General features: G+C 37.0%; 1 protein-coding gene across 5 annotated transcripts in view; it reads right to left on the bottom strand.

Moving 5' to 3' along the window:
- Positions 1 to 17358, bottom strand: part of LOC134540940 (rho GTPase-activating protein Graf) — a 189710-nt gene that overhangs the window by 24651 nt on the left and 147701 nt on the right. For 4 of the 5 annotated variants that reach the window (XR_010076533.1, XM_063384021.1, XM_063384023.1 and 1 more), the window contains exons 10-14: positions 14034 to 14128; positions 11484 to 11601; positions 6725 to 6827; positions 4981 to 5205; positions 3155 to 3260 (exon numbers count right to left, since the gene is read on the bottom strand). Coding sequence is in view for 4 of the 5 variants with exons in the window: in XM_063384021.1 (XP_063240091.1) it covers positions 3155 to 3260; positions 4981 to 5205; positions 6725 to 6827; positions 11484 to 11601; positions 14034 to 14128 (647 nt within the window). In the remaining variant the exon portion in view is untranslated. The remainder of the gene's footprint in view (positions 1 to 3154; positions 3261 to 4980; positions 5206 to 6724; positions 6828 to 11483; positions 11602 to 14033; positions 14129 to 17358) is intronic. The other variant, XM_063384024.1, reaches the window with a different exon arrangement.

The raw sequence follows: 17358 nt of genomic DNA, 5'->3' as shown, positions 1-17358 counted from the left end.
ATGTTGATTATTACGGCAAAATACAAAATTTACTTTTTAACGAACAAAAGGGAATGGTGGTTATGCTGCCAGACCGAGTCTGCTTCGCTGTTCCGTTTCTTATTTCATTCCAATAAAAGACTGCGCAAGTCATGTGATTATTAAATGCACTGGAATGTAAAGGAATGGATTGAACATGCAGAAAAATTCACGCCCTTGTATTACTTAAAATTACGTGAATGTGTGTGTTCAAACCCGTTGAAAAGGCAGAATAAATAGTATGTTCATCCCATTTCCTTTTCCACCTTTGTTTCACTCAGTCGTAAGACGTCACGAGTAATGAATCCCGCCAAAGCTTCCCTAGTATCAATTTCTTTGTTTTCATTACAGTACCAGAGTTTCCCGTTTACGCGTGTTACTCTGCGAGTATGAATAAATAATGTGACGCCTGTAAAATGTTATTAGGAATATGAGAATAATTTCCTAATACTGCTTTATCTCTAACTGAGGCGTAACAAAGTGGAAAAAAAAAAGTGTTGCTGGAATATATAAGTTTAACAGAAGTAAACTTTGATGTCGAATTAAACTTTGATTTTACGGTAAAATGGAAGATGTGGACATATCAGTGGCAGTATTACACAAAAAGTGGCGATAAGTCAACGGAACCACAATTAACATGTTAGCTACTAGACTTTTACCTAAGTGAGTGAATGTTTATTTATAATTTAGTGTAGGCTTACATAACGTGTGGTGCATGTCAATTGTGCACAGGCAACTAAATTGACATTCTATATGTTAAACAACATTTTTATGTGCAGAACAATATATTTTGAAAGTGATATCTACAGTAAATCTTGATTATTTAAAAATTTCTCATTCTCGTCTCGTTTCTCGCGAGAAAAATATTTTCTTTCTCGAGGCCTAAATCTCATTCTCGCACAACCCTAATTAGAACAGGTAGAAGGTTAGAGGAGGTACAAAGAATTAGAGCAGGTTTAAGGGACTAGAGAATGTTGAAGGGTGTAGTGCAAGTTAAAAGGGTTTGAGCTGGTTGAAGGGAATGTTTGTGTTTGCCACCAGCTACAATGCTCTTGGAAATGTTTGTTTAACACTTCAGGACAAAATTGTGGAGGAAAAAAAATTGTTTACTTTCCAAAAAATGTAAATATTAGGTCTGCACGAATATCAGTTTTTTTTTTAGTTTGAATTGAGCACAAATATTGAATTTGAATTGTACGAATTGAAAATAGAATTCCACTAAATTTTTTTTTTCACATTATGTAATAACTTCTGAAAAATTAGATAAAATAATAATTAAAAAGAAAATGTTTTTTTTTTAAGATATTGAAATTATGAAATTATTGTTGTTTTAATTACGTAGCTAACCTAACTTAACCTACCTCATCCTAACAAACAAATCTTTCATTTAAGTTCCTATTCGCCTTATTTTCTACAACCTGCTACTCTGTGTATCGTCTTGTTTTTAAGTTGGCCAAGAGGTTTCATTTTTCAGGGCAATGTTTCTGCAGCTTTTCTTCAGTGCAGTTTCTTTCACGTCACTCCATGACTTGTCAGAGTAAATGTCATCTTTAAGGTTGATTTTCTTCAGGCTTTTGAAAGTGGTTAGATTACTTTCTAGGTCCTCATGTAAATGTTTGAACAGTCTTTGCCAGTAATGGTGCTTTAGGTCGGCTCTGAATGTACAGAAGCTTGGTGTTATTGAGACTCCACTGTAGATTAATTAATAAACTAGTAGTTCACCCTTAACTGAGACCTCGCGATATTCCGTTTTTAATGTAAGTACTAACTTACTTAGCATCAAAATAAATCAAGAAAACAGTTTCAAATGAAATTCTACCAATGTAATAAATTATATTTACAATGCAATCAACAACCTACTAACAAAATAATATAAAAAGCAGATATTCTGTCAACAATTTCAAAGTTAATGCAACTAATTTAATTTAAGAAGTAATAGATATATTTCAGATACATTTAACTGCTTTTTATTTTTTATTTCACTTTAAGGCATGCAGTATCATGATTCTTATGGACACTATTCTCTTTGGATTCAAGCCAGAAATTAAAGAAATGCATTTGATTTTGAAATCTACATGCATAATTTTTATTAAATGAATCAAAAAACCTTTGACACAGGCCTCGCTTCACTTGGTCGATAATTCAATATACATATGTAAGAAATATAAGCATGGTTCGTCAGTACGTGCCGCTATAACTCCCCAACCCACCTTCAAAACCCCAAGGGGGTTCTGTGGTATGGCAGCCTGTCATCTCTCACCCACGGAGAATGTTTCGGGTTAGAACAGCAGGGGTTGGGTCCGAAGATACGGGCGTCAAAAGAGGGCATCGCACCGAAGGACTTCTTACGGGAAGTCGGTGAAGCAGCTGGGAATCGAGTGCGGAAGTGGCCGAGAATGTTCTGGAAGGTTCCAGAATGTTGTAGAATGTAACAGAATGATACAGAAACTTTCATAAAGTTCTAAAATATCAAGAATGTTATGGAATGTTGTAGAATGTTCAAGAATGCTATAAAATCTTCCATGAGGTTCTGGAATGTACCAGAATTATACAGAAACTTTTATAAGGTTATAAGATATCAAGAATGTTATTGAATGTTCACGAATGCTATAAAATCTTCCATGAGGTTCTGGAATGTACCATAACAATACAGAAACTTTCATAAGGTTATAAAATATTCAAGAATGTTATGGAATGTTGTAGAATGTTCAAGAATGCTATAAAATCTTCCATGAGGTCTGGAATGTACCAGAATGATACAGTAACTTTCATAAGGTTATAAAATATTCAAGAATGTTACGGAATGTTGTAGAATGTTCAAGAGTGCTATAAAAAATCTTCCATGAGGTTCTGGAATGTACCAGAATGATACAGGAACTTTCATAAAGTTATAAAATATTCAAGAATGTTGTAGAATGTTCAAGAATGCTATAAAAATCTTCCACGAGGTTCTGAAATGCTTCAGAAGTTCTAAAAATGTTCTAGAACGTCCCAGACGATCCTCGACCTTCGAAAGGGACTTCCGTTCCCGGTTCGACGGGAGCTGGCTGGGCTCTGACCGAGAGAAGCGAGGGTAACTCTGGCTAGTGACCAACAAAGAGGTGACGGAGGGCGAGGAGAAGGGGTGCTTGCTCACTTCCTGAGGTGCTTGATGAGCATCTCCAGCACTTCCTTGTTCTGCTGCGGCAAGCGGTGCACCAGCGTGTGGACGTCGTTCACCCTCAGGGACTGTGTCTCCTGCTCTGCAACCAACAAGACAGGGCCGGCGCGTCCGTACAGGCGAACCAGGCAACGGCCCGGGGCAGCCAAGTGGCTGGGGGCGGGCGCAGCACGACACACAACAGCTGATATAATATGTTTGACGATTATTGAAACTAGATGGAAATGGATTTTTGGTAACAGTTTGGAATGTTTTATATTGATAAAAGTAATTATTTAAAGTCCACGGTGACCTGTTTATGATTTGTAATAAGTAAAAAAAAGGTAAAAAAAAAAAACAATACAAGTCTGCTTACATTTGATTGTTGACAAAATCTTAGGCTTACGTGATGTATTTTGAGGCAAGGAAATTTTTTTTTGTGGTGTCCGGCAGGGGGATCATTAAGGTTTTTCGCCTAGGGCGCCAATTGAACCTTGCACCGGCCCTGCAACAAGAAGCACTTCCAGCTCTTTTCAGCTCTTTTGCTGCGGGGAAAAAGGAAATGCAATTTTTTTTTTAAACCCAGAAAGCGTAGCAGTCAGCGCTCAGCGGTAGGAGGTTTCCGGCCACAGTAACAACATAGACAAATACGCGGAGATCCAAACTTTCAAAAAAAAAGGTTTGTGGTATATTGTGTGCTGCCAGGTTGGCAACGCACGTCCGGTCAGACAGTTACGGGATGGAGGCTGGTCACATACACGGCCAAACAAAGATTGGTATGTAGTTTGTTCATTGTAATCCCAAAGTTACTACAAAGGTAATAAGTGATAATTAAATAATAGATTTCACGGGGATTCCTGTGTTATAGTTTTTGTTTCTATAAATTCTGTTTATTCTTAAACATAGTGTACTAGTCAAGAGGTATGACACAAAACTAATATATTTTTTCTTGTCATAATACCATTTTCACTGATACTTGGTGCAATTTTCCAATAAATAATTTGTAAATAATCATGACTAAGATAGAACTGTTCAGAATAAAAATAAATTTGCAAGTTTTTGTGTGTTTGAAAATTAAGAAACGTCAGAGATGTGAGAATGAGTTACTTATACAAAAAGCAAGCTCCTAAAATGAAGCAAAATCAAATTTTCCCATTCCATTCCATTTACATGATTTACTTGATGCTTAATAAATTACATTAACTGAATGACGAATGAGTCATACTAAGATATTACAGAGTTGTTAGAACTCTGATTAAATTCAATGTTATTTCTGTTTTCTTTCCTGTCAATTATGTGACCTCAAGGACCAATCACAAGGTCCAAAAAATTCAATTTGTCAAAGTCAAATGGAAGTGTCGAATCACAAGGCCACCCGGTCGAGACGACTCACAAGTCAGCAGCCAATGAACAGTTGGCATTTTGCTCGAGCGTGTAGAGGATATTGGAGTCTATAGTGGAGGCCATTGAACCCGCAAATTTTTCCGGTCTCTACTCATTAGTTAAATACATGCTTCGTGTTGGTTCTTTCAAGTGCATATATTAAAATTGTTGCGGCTGTCCAACCGGGAGTAATAGGAGACGTGAACTTTTTTTTTAAATTAACATGCGGGAAAATCCTTGGGAAATGTGAATTTTTTGAACGCAAGTTGTATACTGCCTTGCCCTCTGTGGACGTGATGAGGGTATTCCGAAGGGTTTCTCCTAGGGACGGGTCAGTGAAATCCTCTAAATATTTTATATTCGAGGGAAAATACGTAAAGAAGATATTGTAGATTGAGTAGATCTGTGTTTTCGGAGCCCTGAGGCGTCGCGGCACTCACTCGCGGCGGCGATGAAGCCGTTGTGGTAGCGGTACGTCATGAGCGGCTCGGGCAGGTTCCTCAGGTACGTCTTGAGCGCGCTGGTGATGGTCTTGCTGTCCCACTCGTAGGCGTCGTCCAGCATCGGCAGCCTGTCCGTCTTCCGGCGGTCCAGCCCCATGGACACCAGCTTCGTGACTTTGGAGGAGACCCCGGCCACGCGGTACAGGCCCTGCTCCTCCAGACCTGAGACGCACACGAGTCGCACCCCGTATCACGAATAATATACATTTTTGAAGTTATACTTCCAATGCGACTTCCAACAAGGTTGCGTTAAACGTCTAACGCTCCTGGGGAGGGGGAACAGAAAGAGAGAGAGTGAGAGTGAATGCTATTGTAAGGAACTAAGTAGAGAGTAAGATAAAAAAATAAAGATCCTGACAGTTTGTAGTACCGTCATATTTGTTTCAATTTTCAATACCCTTTTTTGTATATTACAATTTAAATTGCAGAAAAAAAATATGTTTCATAGACACAAATTGTGAGTGTGTGGCATTTCTCTATGTCCACGAGGTCTCGCCGCGTCAATTTTCTCCTTGGGTCGAACCCGTCCGCTTAATTAAATAAACAGCTTTTATCATTGAATGATGTCATGATTTATTTCATGAAAATCTGCTCTCATAAATAAGTTTGTTTTATAGACATGCAATAGGTCTCTCTCTCTCCCTCTGAAAATCAATCTATGAATCGTTACAAATTTATTTCCTTTATTTTTTTAGTTTGATTTGATACAACAATATGATTTCACTAAAAATCAATTTCTACCCCTTCCTATTTTCATTTCCACATTACGAAGTTTCACTTCTTCCGCGCGGAGGGAGTCCACGCACTATTTTTGCATGCAATTAAAAACTATTTTTTAATGATGCCAAAGAAGTTTAACTTCTCACGTGAGTACCTAAGTGCACGCACCCATTTTTTTTTAATAATGTGTGTAGGCTTTCGCGGCCATTGTCTGAAGAAGCTTGGCTTCTGGGTTGTAGCCGTGTCCTTGGCGGATAATTCACCGACGTTTCGGTCGACATTGCAGTCGCCATCATCAGGGAACAGTTACCTACTGGGGTAACTGCTGGCATGATGATGGCGAGACTGCAACGTCGACCGAAACGTCGGTGAATCATCCGCCAAGGACACGGCTACAACCCAGAAGCCAAGCTACTTTATATATTTTTTATTTTTATATGTATTACTAAGGATTAACATCTTGTCCACAGCGAGGTCAATACACTAACCAGTGCTGCAAATGGTACAGAATCAAAAGGATGCCAAATTAAAGAGTGCAGGTTGTAAAAGTGTTTATTTTCTGTTAAGAATAACGTTCTAACTGCTTGCCTTACGAAGTGTTCCCAAAACCATATTATCCACGTTATCATCAATAAGTATTATTTTTCATGGGCCAAACTAGTTTCAGATAAAGATATAGAGGATGCGGAAATGTATTCAGATCTAGGACTGCAAAAACAAATTTAAGGATAGAATTGTTTTCCTTCTTAGTGAATTCTCTGCACTCTGTGTGTTTTTAGCAGATAGTTTGTGGATGGACTTGCTCTGACGTTCAAAACCACAATGGCCCCAGAAAACAAAACACAGGTCAAATTAATCTATCTATACGGGCAAATAAACACACTTGTATTCCTTTGATAAGATGATATAATCACACGCTGGGTAAAGTCAACATAAAATACAGAGCTCAAAACATACGTACCTCTACTTTCCAAGACTTCTATACATCTTTTAACAAAGCTGATTCCAACATCATCCAAGGGCCTTTCTTCTGGTTTCGATATTTTCCCAGGTACTGCGTACGTCTGGAAGAACACATTCCTGCACTCCCTGCCATTTAACTTTATATGCCATTAGCAAATTTTATTAGTAAAACTGGCTCTTCCATCGACACACAAGCGAAAGCAAATATTGCACTCACTGAACACAGCCCAACAGCAAAACCTCACCTTAATAAATTCAAAGGCATACAGCAGAGGTGCCCACCCCCCTAAACACTATGACTCACCCCCCCTAACCTAATGATGGCCAACCCCCCCCCCCCCCCCCAACCGAAATTTTTTATGCAATTTTCTCAATGATTTATTCAATTATTTTATAATATTATACTTTTTTAGTATTATATTTTGTCATTTTTTGCATTAATTAAAACTGATTTTCTAATAATAATTTTGGTCATATCAGGTAATATTTCCATCCTGAACCGACAGATGCCAAACTGCTTTTGTTGAGGAAAGTGCGGGGTTGCCAATTTGATTTACAAGATCCCTTTCAACTATCAAAGCACCAGAAACGTATTTTCACATTAGAAGCTATAAGTATGTAAATAATATATACATTTTTCTCGTCTTTTAACACCCCCCCCCTTCCCCTGAAATTTTAATGACGCAGTCTGCGTCGTTACCCCCCCCCCTTGTGGGCACCCCTGCATACAGTATAACCCTGTTATAATGTATCTCAAAGGGGCAAACGTAACATACATTATAAGCAAGAAACACAAGTGAAGCACTTGTCAATGAACTCATCAAGCTACACTATATAAACAAAATTTCATGCTAAAACCATTGATAGGTACACTCAATGCTCAAATTTGCTTAAACCAAACCTTCAATTTTTCTTTTACAGCTTCTGTTTTCTTTGTTTTTGCAGACACACAAGTCACATTTCTGTAAAATTGTCCCACAATTCAAAACAGCATTTAGCATGGAAATGCCTGTGTCCAATTTCTTCGCCATTTGAACATTATTATTTTGGGGATTCCTATCTACTACTAAAATAATTTCAACGCTATAAGCAATTAATTTTTTTTTTGAGCCATTGCAAAATGGTTGTCAAACGAAAATGTTACATACGTAAATCTGAAAACACACCAGATTGTCAAGGTATGGAAGGATTTGTTATTACTTTGCTTTCCAAGGCGAAGGTGACAAAAAAACGCATAACTGCGAACATATATACCATTGAAATATTAAATACAAAGAGGTTTTTCAATTTTTTTTTTTAAATATCTTGAAATTTACAAATCAAACGTTATAAGCAGGAAACGCATATTTGTGAAACATCAGTAGACTGGAAATACACTGTTCTTATGGGGAACATGTTGGGACTTCAAAAATATCACGTTATAAGCAGGAAAACATTACAAAGACGGGGACATTATTACAGGGTTTTACTGTAATATGTTGCTATTGAGGCAAACAGATACATGAATAAATGAATAAATTCCCTAATAACTAAATGCCAATGACGTCACAAGGGAATACAGTTGTAGCAGGCAGTGCCTATTAACTTTTGGGATTACATTAAATTATATACTTAAGCTTTAAAGAAGTCAATTTTTGAAGTTATGAAAACAGAAAATTGTTATGGTCTAACAACTGTTTAAACCAAGATAGCATCATTCAGTTCTTATTCCTTCCTCTTTTAATGCCTTTACATGCAGATGCAATTGCAACACACACAGTAAAAAACATTAATACGTATAGCAGAAATAACTAGCCAATTCTCTTTACAACCACCCATGAAGCCAACCTCTGCAAAAAAAAAAAAAAAAAAAAAAAAAAAACATTGCCTAGGAACTCAACTCCAATTCAGCGTACTTTTCTGCATTCTATTATAAGTTATTTTACCAACATTAAAACAATGCATGAATAAAAAAATTTCACTCCAGCACACAAAACGTTGACAAAATGTGCAAGGACAGGTAATATTTTAAAACACATCAGTTGTAACTCAAGAGAGAAACATTTCAGAAATTGATCTTTATGTCAACTTTAAAAATACTAAATAATAATAATATTAATATAAACTTCTTGAAAAGAACATTATTTCATCAAACAGTTTTCTACAGAAAAAAAAATCAGGTTATCTAACAAAAAAAGGTAGGTATTACTTTATAAAAAAAAATGTTATGTTAAAAATTCAAACTACAGCATTAGAAAAATAACGATAATTATAATGGAGCAAAACTTTAAAATCACCACTACCATAGTTTTAGACAAATATAAATAAACACAAAAAAACTTACATCTTAGTTTTCCCACAACCATTTCAAAAAATTCTATAGTAAAAAAATAACTAATACTGTCACTACTATCACCCCAAGATTAGTCGTTACTAGAAAATTTAGTAAAGATGTTACTGTTGAAAACAAATCATTTGTCAACTAATTAGTTGTAGTTCTTAGTCATCTTTTACATTTAAAAACAAATATTTGCAAATAACAAGTATTTGTTTACTGCTCGAAATTTGAAAAAATTGCATTATGAAGCGCACCGTTATAAAGCATAGTATATATATGTCTATGATGTTTCCACCATTGTTGATTTGTAAAAAACTTCAGATCATTTAAGTATATAAAGTTTTAATTTTTTTCTAATTTTTTAATACATACATTCTGCAATTTTCACTTTAGTTTCTAGGTTTGACGCACCATATTCTTAAATTGTTAATTATTGTATTATAAAAAGGTGATATATCATATTTTCTAGAAAAAAGTTACTTTTTTCAGAGCAACTCAACTTTACAAAGTTACTTTTCATCTACAAACAACTCTAGATAAACTTAGGAATTTCACAACATGACTTAATTACTTTTAAAAAGTAACTTGTACAAGTCTGATTAAAAGTATGTGCAGAGCTATAGACAAACAAGGAAAAATTCCATATTTCCATTATATTCAGAATAATTAGGTGTAAAAAAACTAGATATAAAATAATAAATAATGTTAATAAAACAGACTCTGCCCACTCCAAAATTGACTATGAAATTAAAAGTTTTATGTATACACCTGAATTCATTACGTTTTTTGATTCTTTAGATCAGCGTTTTCCAAAAGGTGTTCCGCAGAATCTGGGGTCCCGTGAGTCAGGACGAATGTCATATAATACAGGCACAATTATTGTCAAACAACTTCCTTTGAAGGAGTTGGGTTCCGCCGAAAGAAAAGTCGACCATAGGGATCCCTGGCCGAAAAAAAAAAATTGGGAACCACTGCTTTAGATGACATACATGCTCACATTTTTAACAGGCAACTATTTACCCCAGAGAATGATAAACTGATGGTGATGGATACAAAAATGGCACAGATGTTACAAGGATGTAGATTCGCCTCCACGGAAGTGAAATTCGCGACAATGATATAACCAATTTATATTTCAGATTTTGCAAGACTGAATCGGGGTAGCTGAAAAACATATATATGGCACTGCAGAATGTGCAAAAAAAAAAAAAAATCCAATTGTTTTAGTCCTATATTATTCATCCCATAACTTAAAGTGTTTCCTGATTAAAATTTAAAAAAAAAATATTTATATAAATATTTTAATACCTCTGTGATCAGAATTAAGAGGTGATATTTTGGATTCAGGTGAATACAGTACTTTTAACACATCGCAAGTCAAATGCAGTGAGTCCTCGTTCAACAGACAGGTTGCACTTCCCAAAAGAGTTTATCGCAATAGTTTGTCGACCAAACTACTGTCGTGGCGGCTAGTCCTTTGCTGACCTCACGCGGTTCTTTGGAATGGCACACACCGTCGTAGCTCACACCTCGGAAGTCTCTTGGGGGGATACATGCCCGCCTAGAGATGTGAATGGGTTAATTTTCCTTTCTTATTTAACTACCGAAAAAGGATTTATATAATAATTACGAAAGGTTGTACACATTACCACAATAATTTATTTCCTACAGATTAGCAGGTACTGTTTAAACAACACTTGTTTGGTGAAGTGAACAATGATCATTTGGTGGAAAAGAAAAAAAAACTGGGTGTCACATTTCGAAGTTTCATGGAGGCCTGGATCAGCCTTCGGGCATTGTGTTAAATAATAGGCAGAGCATAATGGTGTTTGCAGTTCCAGGTCCTATACGTATTAACGGTTGTCTGCATTAATCTGTTGCCTTTAGACCGAGGACTTAAAATAATGGTGTCTTCAGTAAAAAAAAGTGTCCATTGGATGTCTGCAGTAATAAGAGACCATTAAATGACAGAACTTAAAAATTCGGTGACTTCAGTAATAAATGTTCATGAATTAGAGGACTGAAATAACTGTGTAGGTAGTAATAAGTATCCATTCGCGGGTGCGCGGGAATAAGGGGATAAGTCAAATATTGGCAAAAAAAAATTTATGGTATGAAATAAAGGAGAACAAGCTCTACAAATTGGTCCGAATAGGTTATGTCTAGCACCCTTGTGTGTTATTCTATGGCACTGAACTTTTGGAATGATTAATTACCGATCTTGCATACTTGAAAGAACTTTAAATGTTTAATATCTTAATTTAAGTAATTTTGACATATCCCCTTTTTACCGCGCACCCGCGCATTGATTCAAGTATTTTAAAGACAGAGTCTGAATTGAATCGACGACTTACTGCACTTGAAATAAGTAACAGGAGTGGAGCAACGAGAACAGTCGGTGCGAGAAAGAGACAGGTGGAAGGGGAAAAGCGCTACATACCACATGCGAGGAGGCATCCTCACTTACGGGTTCCTTTCCGTCCATGATGTCCATCCACTGCTTGCGGTCCTCCTCAGACAACGCCTGCAGCGTGTACTGCGCGGCCGGCACGCCCGGCCTGCGTCGCGGGCACACGCACAGCGCTCGTCACTACCCGCGCGCACACATGCACACCGCTCGTCACCAGTAGCGGATCCAGAGGGGGGGCTAAGGGGCTCAAGCCCCCTCCAAAAGCATCTGGGTCCACTATTGTTTTAGTGTTTGCCTTGATAAAGCCTAGCCTCAGCTGGGTCAAGCCCCTCCCAAACCAAAATCCTGGATCCGCTACTGCTCGTCACTACCCACGCGCACACACGCACAACGCTCATCACTACCCGCGTGCACACACGCACACCGCTCGTCACTACCCGCGCACACACGCACACCGCTCGTCACTACCCACAAGCACGCACAACATTCGTCACTACCCGAGCACACGCACACACATGCATGCACAACCGCGTGCACAATCACAACCACGCGTGCACACAACAGCACGCATTCACAACTGTACGCACACCCAAGCTTACACATCCTCATACCCACACTGTGTGCACAGCTTCAGGAGGAACCACGCGATTTGAAAAAACTGCTCAGGATCTCAGAATGACGTCTGCTTTTAAGAATGCGCTCAGGGCAGATAAGAAGTTCTGCTTCCGTATTTCATTTTTCAACTGCAATTTTTTGGAAGCGTGAAAACGGCTAAAAAAAATTTTTTTAGGATAACTTTTTGGCATGAAACACCCGCCCACAGATTCTTGAAAGCATACAACGGAATTGCTTCACACCTTAGGCTCATAGTTCCCTTGCGCTTAGAAGTGATACAGCCCAAGAAACACCCGCAAGCATTGCACTTATCATCCCACATCAGTAATAAAAATACACACCTTAAGGCTCTGTCTATCACGCACTGTAAGTTATTTCATTTCCTCGTCACTACAGTTATGTGAGGGCATTTCATGTATCCCCATAGTGCGATAGTGCTCTGGCATTTTATTATTTGTCTTAAAATTTTCTCAACAGATAAAAACTAAACATTACTTAATAGCCATGAAAGGCCACATGTATGTTCAAATTTATGATCACATTTGTGATTTTTTTTTGTTCATTTAAAACATAACGTTTAGTATATTGGGTGAGAAATTATTTTTTTATCCAAAAACAAAATGCAAAAGAGCTATCAGAATAAATTTACAAGAAAATACCTGAATTATGTTAATGACGAGAAAATGAAATTTCCAATTCCGAGTGCGAGACCAATCCTCGAACCGGTAGTATCCCAAATTATTTTGCTTCGAATAATTCAGGTTTTAGCACATGTTTATAACAGACTTTTTCTAACAAACAGGTCCTTATTTAATGTTTTTTTTTAATGAAATTAATGGAAAATTTTTATGTCAGTCTTAGCATCTCCTGATTGCTTGGAATCATGTGGTATTTGTTTTGGTTTGGCCGTTTGTATGTTGCCTTAGTCTTTAAACACTTTATTTTTGGTATATCATTCATAAATCAATAAAAACTAGTTTTTCACAAAATACTAACCTCAAGTTTTATTGATTTATGATGATACACTAAAACGTAAAGAGTTGAATACGACTGCTACATAAAAACGGTTAATTCAAAACTATACCACACAACTACATGCTTTCAGTACATGCTAGGAAAAACAAAAATATTTGTTATAAAGTTAACAATAACCATTAAATAAGTACTTGTTTACGACAAAAAGGCTTTTATAAACAATTTAATATGGTTTCCGTATAAATTTACTTCAAATAATCTGCAAAAACGCGAAACGGTAGAAGCAAAATAATTTAAAACATCATATTTCAATGTTTTTATAAAACTTATAGAAAAAGGTTTAATTTATATAAATGTGTAGTAGGAATTACGACCACAGGATGTCGACAAGAGTTAAAGTTTTTTTTACATCATTTCATACTTATTGTATAAGCCTGACACATTTCCGTACTACAAAAGTTAAATTTTTTTTTTCCTTTTATTTAGACTCACCCTGACTTGATGTAAGATTTTGGACATAAGCCATTGCTAAGCACATGCATGTCTGTAGAATAAAACTATAAAAAAAACAAATCACCAAAACACAAATTAAGCAAAAAATTGCTTCTGTCAGGATAAAAACAGCACACAATACTCCACAACAGGAATATGGTCAAAAAACAAACAAACAAACAAAAATGGACTAACAGAATGAAAAAACCCCCACAAATGATGACAGCACAAAAATACCGAACCCATAAAATCAGCACAACAGTTGAAATGAGACAAAAACACAGCAAAACGAAAAGACGAAACAAACACAATAGTTTTCCAAAAACAGATGACAACGAAAAAGAAAAAAAAATTGTTTTCCTACAGACATACATCTGCTTAGCAATGGCGTATGTCCAAAATCTTACATCAAGTCATGCACTCCCTTTGCACAAATATTTCAAAGATAATAAACTCACCCTATTAATACTAGACGATGATGATGTTTAAGCTACTCACTTTTCGATGGACGTGATGTCGAAGCAGAACCTCTTCTCGATGGAGTCCGACATCCTCCGGACGCACGAAGCGAGCGTCAGCGACTCCGCCGAGTTCTGGCGGCAAAAGTGGGGGACGCTCCCGATAGAGCTTGAATGCCCGCGGCCCGGTTTCACGGGCCGGTCTGGTCATTTCATTTCCCTCGCTGTTGTTAACTACAGGACTTGCCTGATAGCTAGAGACCGGAAAAATTCGCGGATTCATTTCGCGATATGCTAGAATGCAAATAATTGTATTTTTATGCCACTTCTACCATTGGTTCGCTCTTAACCTGGAGGATTGTGGGCCAATTATAGACCCTCAGTCAAAGCAGTATCGAAACACGAGTCTCCCAATTGAGAGCCTTACAAGCCAGCAGCCAATGAACAGGCGACTTTTGCCCGAGTGTGCACAGGATCGTGGAGTCTATCCTGGAGGTCATTGAACCTGCAAATTTTTCCAGTCCCTACTGATAGCTCTCCAGCATTTTTTTTATTAAGGCCCACGCCTACCCTGGCACACGCGATGTGCAAAGCTTAATGAGAAACCACGCAATCTCAGAGCGGTGCCTGCTTACGAAAAAGCATTTCAGAATACACTGAGGGCGTAAGAGTAGTTCTGTTTTTAAAACTGTATTTTTAGAAGAGCGAAAAAGACTAAAATGCTTTTTTTTGATAATAATTTTTAGCAATTAAACATCTATTACTGATTCTTTTAAGCACTCAAGGGACTTGCATTACACCTTCATCTTAATTTCTCCGCCGTGTAATGTCACGGTCGCCGCTCGATGCACGACGAGAAGACTGCGCGCCAGTCCAGAGGAGACACCGCGCTAGAAGCACCAGCGAGCGTCGCACTTATCATCCCGCCTCGCTGGCACAGATACAGCCCTGACGAGGTGGGCCCCTTAAGTAACAATTCTCTCACCAGATACTAGGCTTGTGCGAATGTCACTGTTTTGATGCGAAGCAAGTATCAGATCGAATGTTTAAAATATTCGCAAAGTCAATTCAAATTGCGAATATTGTTCTCGTTGAAACTGTATTACACTTATTTTTACTAAATACAGGATCCAAGTAAAAAAAAAATTAATTTAATGTTTGAAACGTTTGAACTGATCAAGTGACTTCCGAATTGGGCCCTACATGTAACATCATTCAATAACATTGATAAAATAACCATGCATGATATCAACCATTCATAAAAGCAAAAGGAGTGCCTTCATTTTATTTTTTTTAAGTAATCGACATAGTTCAAGCAACACATATACAACACAAATTTTTTTTTCCATTAGCGAATTATAGACATCCAATGTTTTAAAGCTTTGCAATAAACGCTTCTCTTCACATCATACATGAAGTTTCAAATAAAACGAATAGCAAATTTCCTGGCAAAGTCAAACAGAATATTAAAAAGAGCTTTGTTAGATTCGCACAGGCCCACCAGATACTTACTAAACGTTATTTTTGAGCTGTGAATAGTCACGCAAGTGAACACTATTATGTACACTCGTGTGGCTTTTTATCGCTATTAGATAATATTTGAACCATGATTTGTTTAAAGGGCATCAGTCACCATTTCGGCCATTTTTATGTTTCCAACTGTTCATGTAATACTGTTGTAGAGCTATAAGGGCGGTATTCCAAGACATTCGGGTAAGGTAGCGAATAAGCACTGCCTTGTTGGGACACAACCGTAACCTAACTCGTGGGCTGTATTTCAGAACGTGTCCAAAGCCAATCCCTGTTGGGTAACGAAAAAGCAACTGCCCTGCGCGAGGCTAGAAACTGATTTCAGTGCATTCTAGCGGACGTTTGGCAACCATCGGTACATTTGCTACGCCAAATATCCTACAGATAGCAGCACTATCGCGCAAATTAAATGGTGTTTTTTTAAAAATTTTCTCAAGTACTTTTAAAGTTATGGATTATTTGTTTTTATGACCATTTAAGTGCAGTAGCGGATCCAGAGGGGGAGCTAAGGGGCTCAAGCCCCCTCCAAAAGCATCTGGGTCCACTATTGTTTTAGTGTTTGCCTTGATAAAGCCTAGCCTCAGCTGGGTCAAGCCCCTCCCAAACCAAAATCCTGGATCCGCCACTGTTAAAGTGTACAAATTGTATTCAGATAGTTTTGCTATCATAAAGTTTAATTTTACACACGAACATGCTTGGTACATCCACTGATTTTCACAAAAAAAACTATATATGAGTTAATGGCGCCAGATGCGGTTAGGCCATCTGGACAAAATCAAGGTAAAAATGAGCTATGCCTATGCGTGTAATTTGAGCAACAGATTGGAAACAGGACACCAAAATCTGTTACCTAAAAATATGGGACTGCCCGTGTCCTATCATGCACTACGGATATGGTTAGAGAACATGTGTAGCATATTCAACACCTAGACCCTTATTTTTGTGTCTTGGAATACCAGCTTAAGATGGTGTTAAATCGGCATCAGTCACACACATTTTTCAGTAAATGGATAGTACATAAAAATTAAGTTTTTTTGTTGAAACTGCATTAGCCCTGAAATGATGCCTATTTGACGAAATAGTGATTGAGCTCTTAGAGTAGTATTCAATGGTTGAGTATGATGGTCTGTTGTAACAGCTTTTATTTTTCAATTCCATATGTTACTGCATAAAGTGCCTGCTTAAGAACTGTTTTACTTCCACCAATCAACAGTCAACAAACAGCGGAGTTCCGAAAATCTGAAATGATTGGGACCAGACCCTTTTCCGATTAACAATTTTTTTTTCAGATTAACGGAAATCGTTCTTAAAATGAACTTAAATTTACATAATAACATGTGACTGCATAAATATGTATTATTACGGAAGCAGGTGTGCATATACATCGGGCAAAGTTCCCATAAAAGAATCCACGATTAAAGACCGGGAAAAACGTGACCATTATGTTCTAAAAGAGCACATGGGGTTTTAAGACTTTTAAGAGAGTTCTTAGGTGAGCAGCAGATACTATCACTGAAAAAGAATAAAAACTAAAGAGTTTGAAATATTATGGATGACAACAAGATTTTATTAGTGTAGCCAGTAAGTTTAAAAAGACAGAATGGATACTATGAATTACAAAGAAAAAATGTTTAATTTGATATGTTTTGGTTTATAATCATAATTAAATAACATTGATACATTGAAATTGTAAAAATCTGTAAGCTAACCATTCATATATGTGTACATAAAATAAAACACATTTTCACTAACGATTCATAGTGCTTTCATTTGGATTAATCATATATTTGGTTATAAATGCTTTAGTCATCAAAACCAAACAAAAATTATAAAAA

This window comes from Bacillus rossius, chromosome 17 (assembly GCF_032445375.1).
Source record: "Bacillus rossius redtenbacheri isolate Brsri chromosome 17, Brsri_v3, whole genome shotgun sequence".
Classification (NCBI taxonomy): domain Eukaryota; kingdom Metazoa; phylum Arthropoda; class Insecta; order Phasmatodea; family Bacillidae; genus Bacillus; species Bacillus rossius.
The sequence above is the reverse complement of the archived record's forward strand: the minus strand, read 5'-3'. Positions and strand labels throughout refer to the sequence as shown.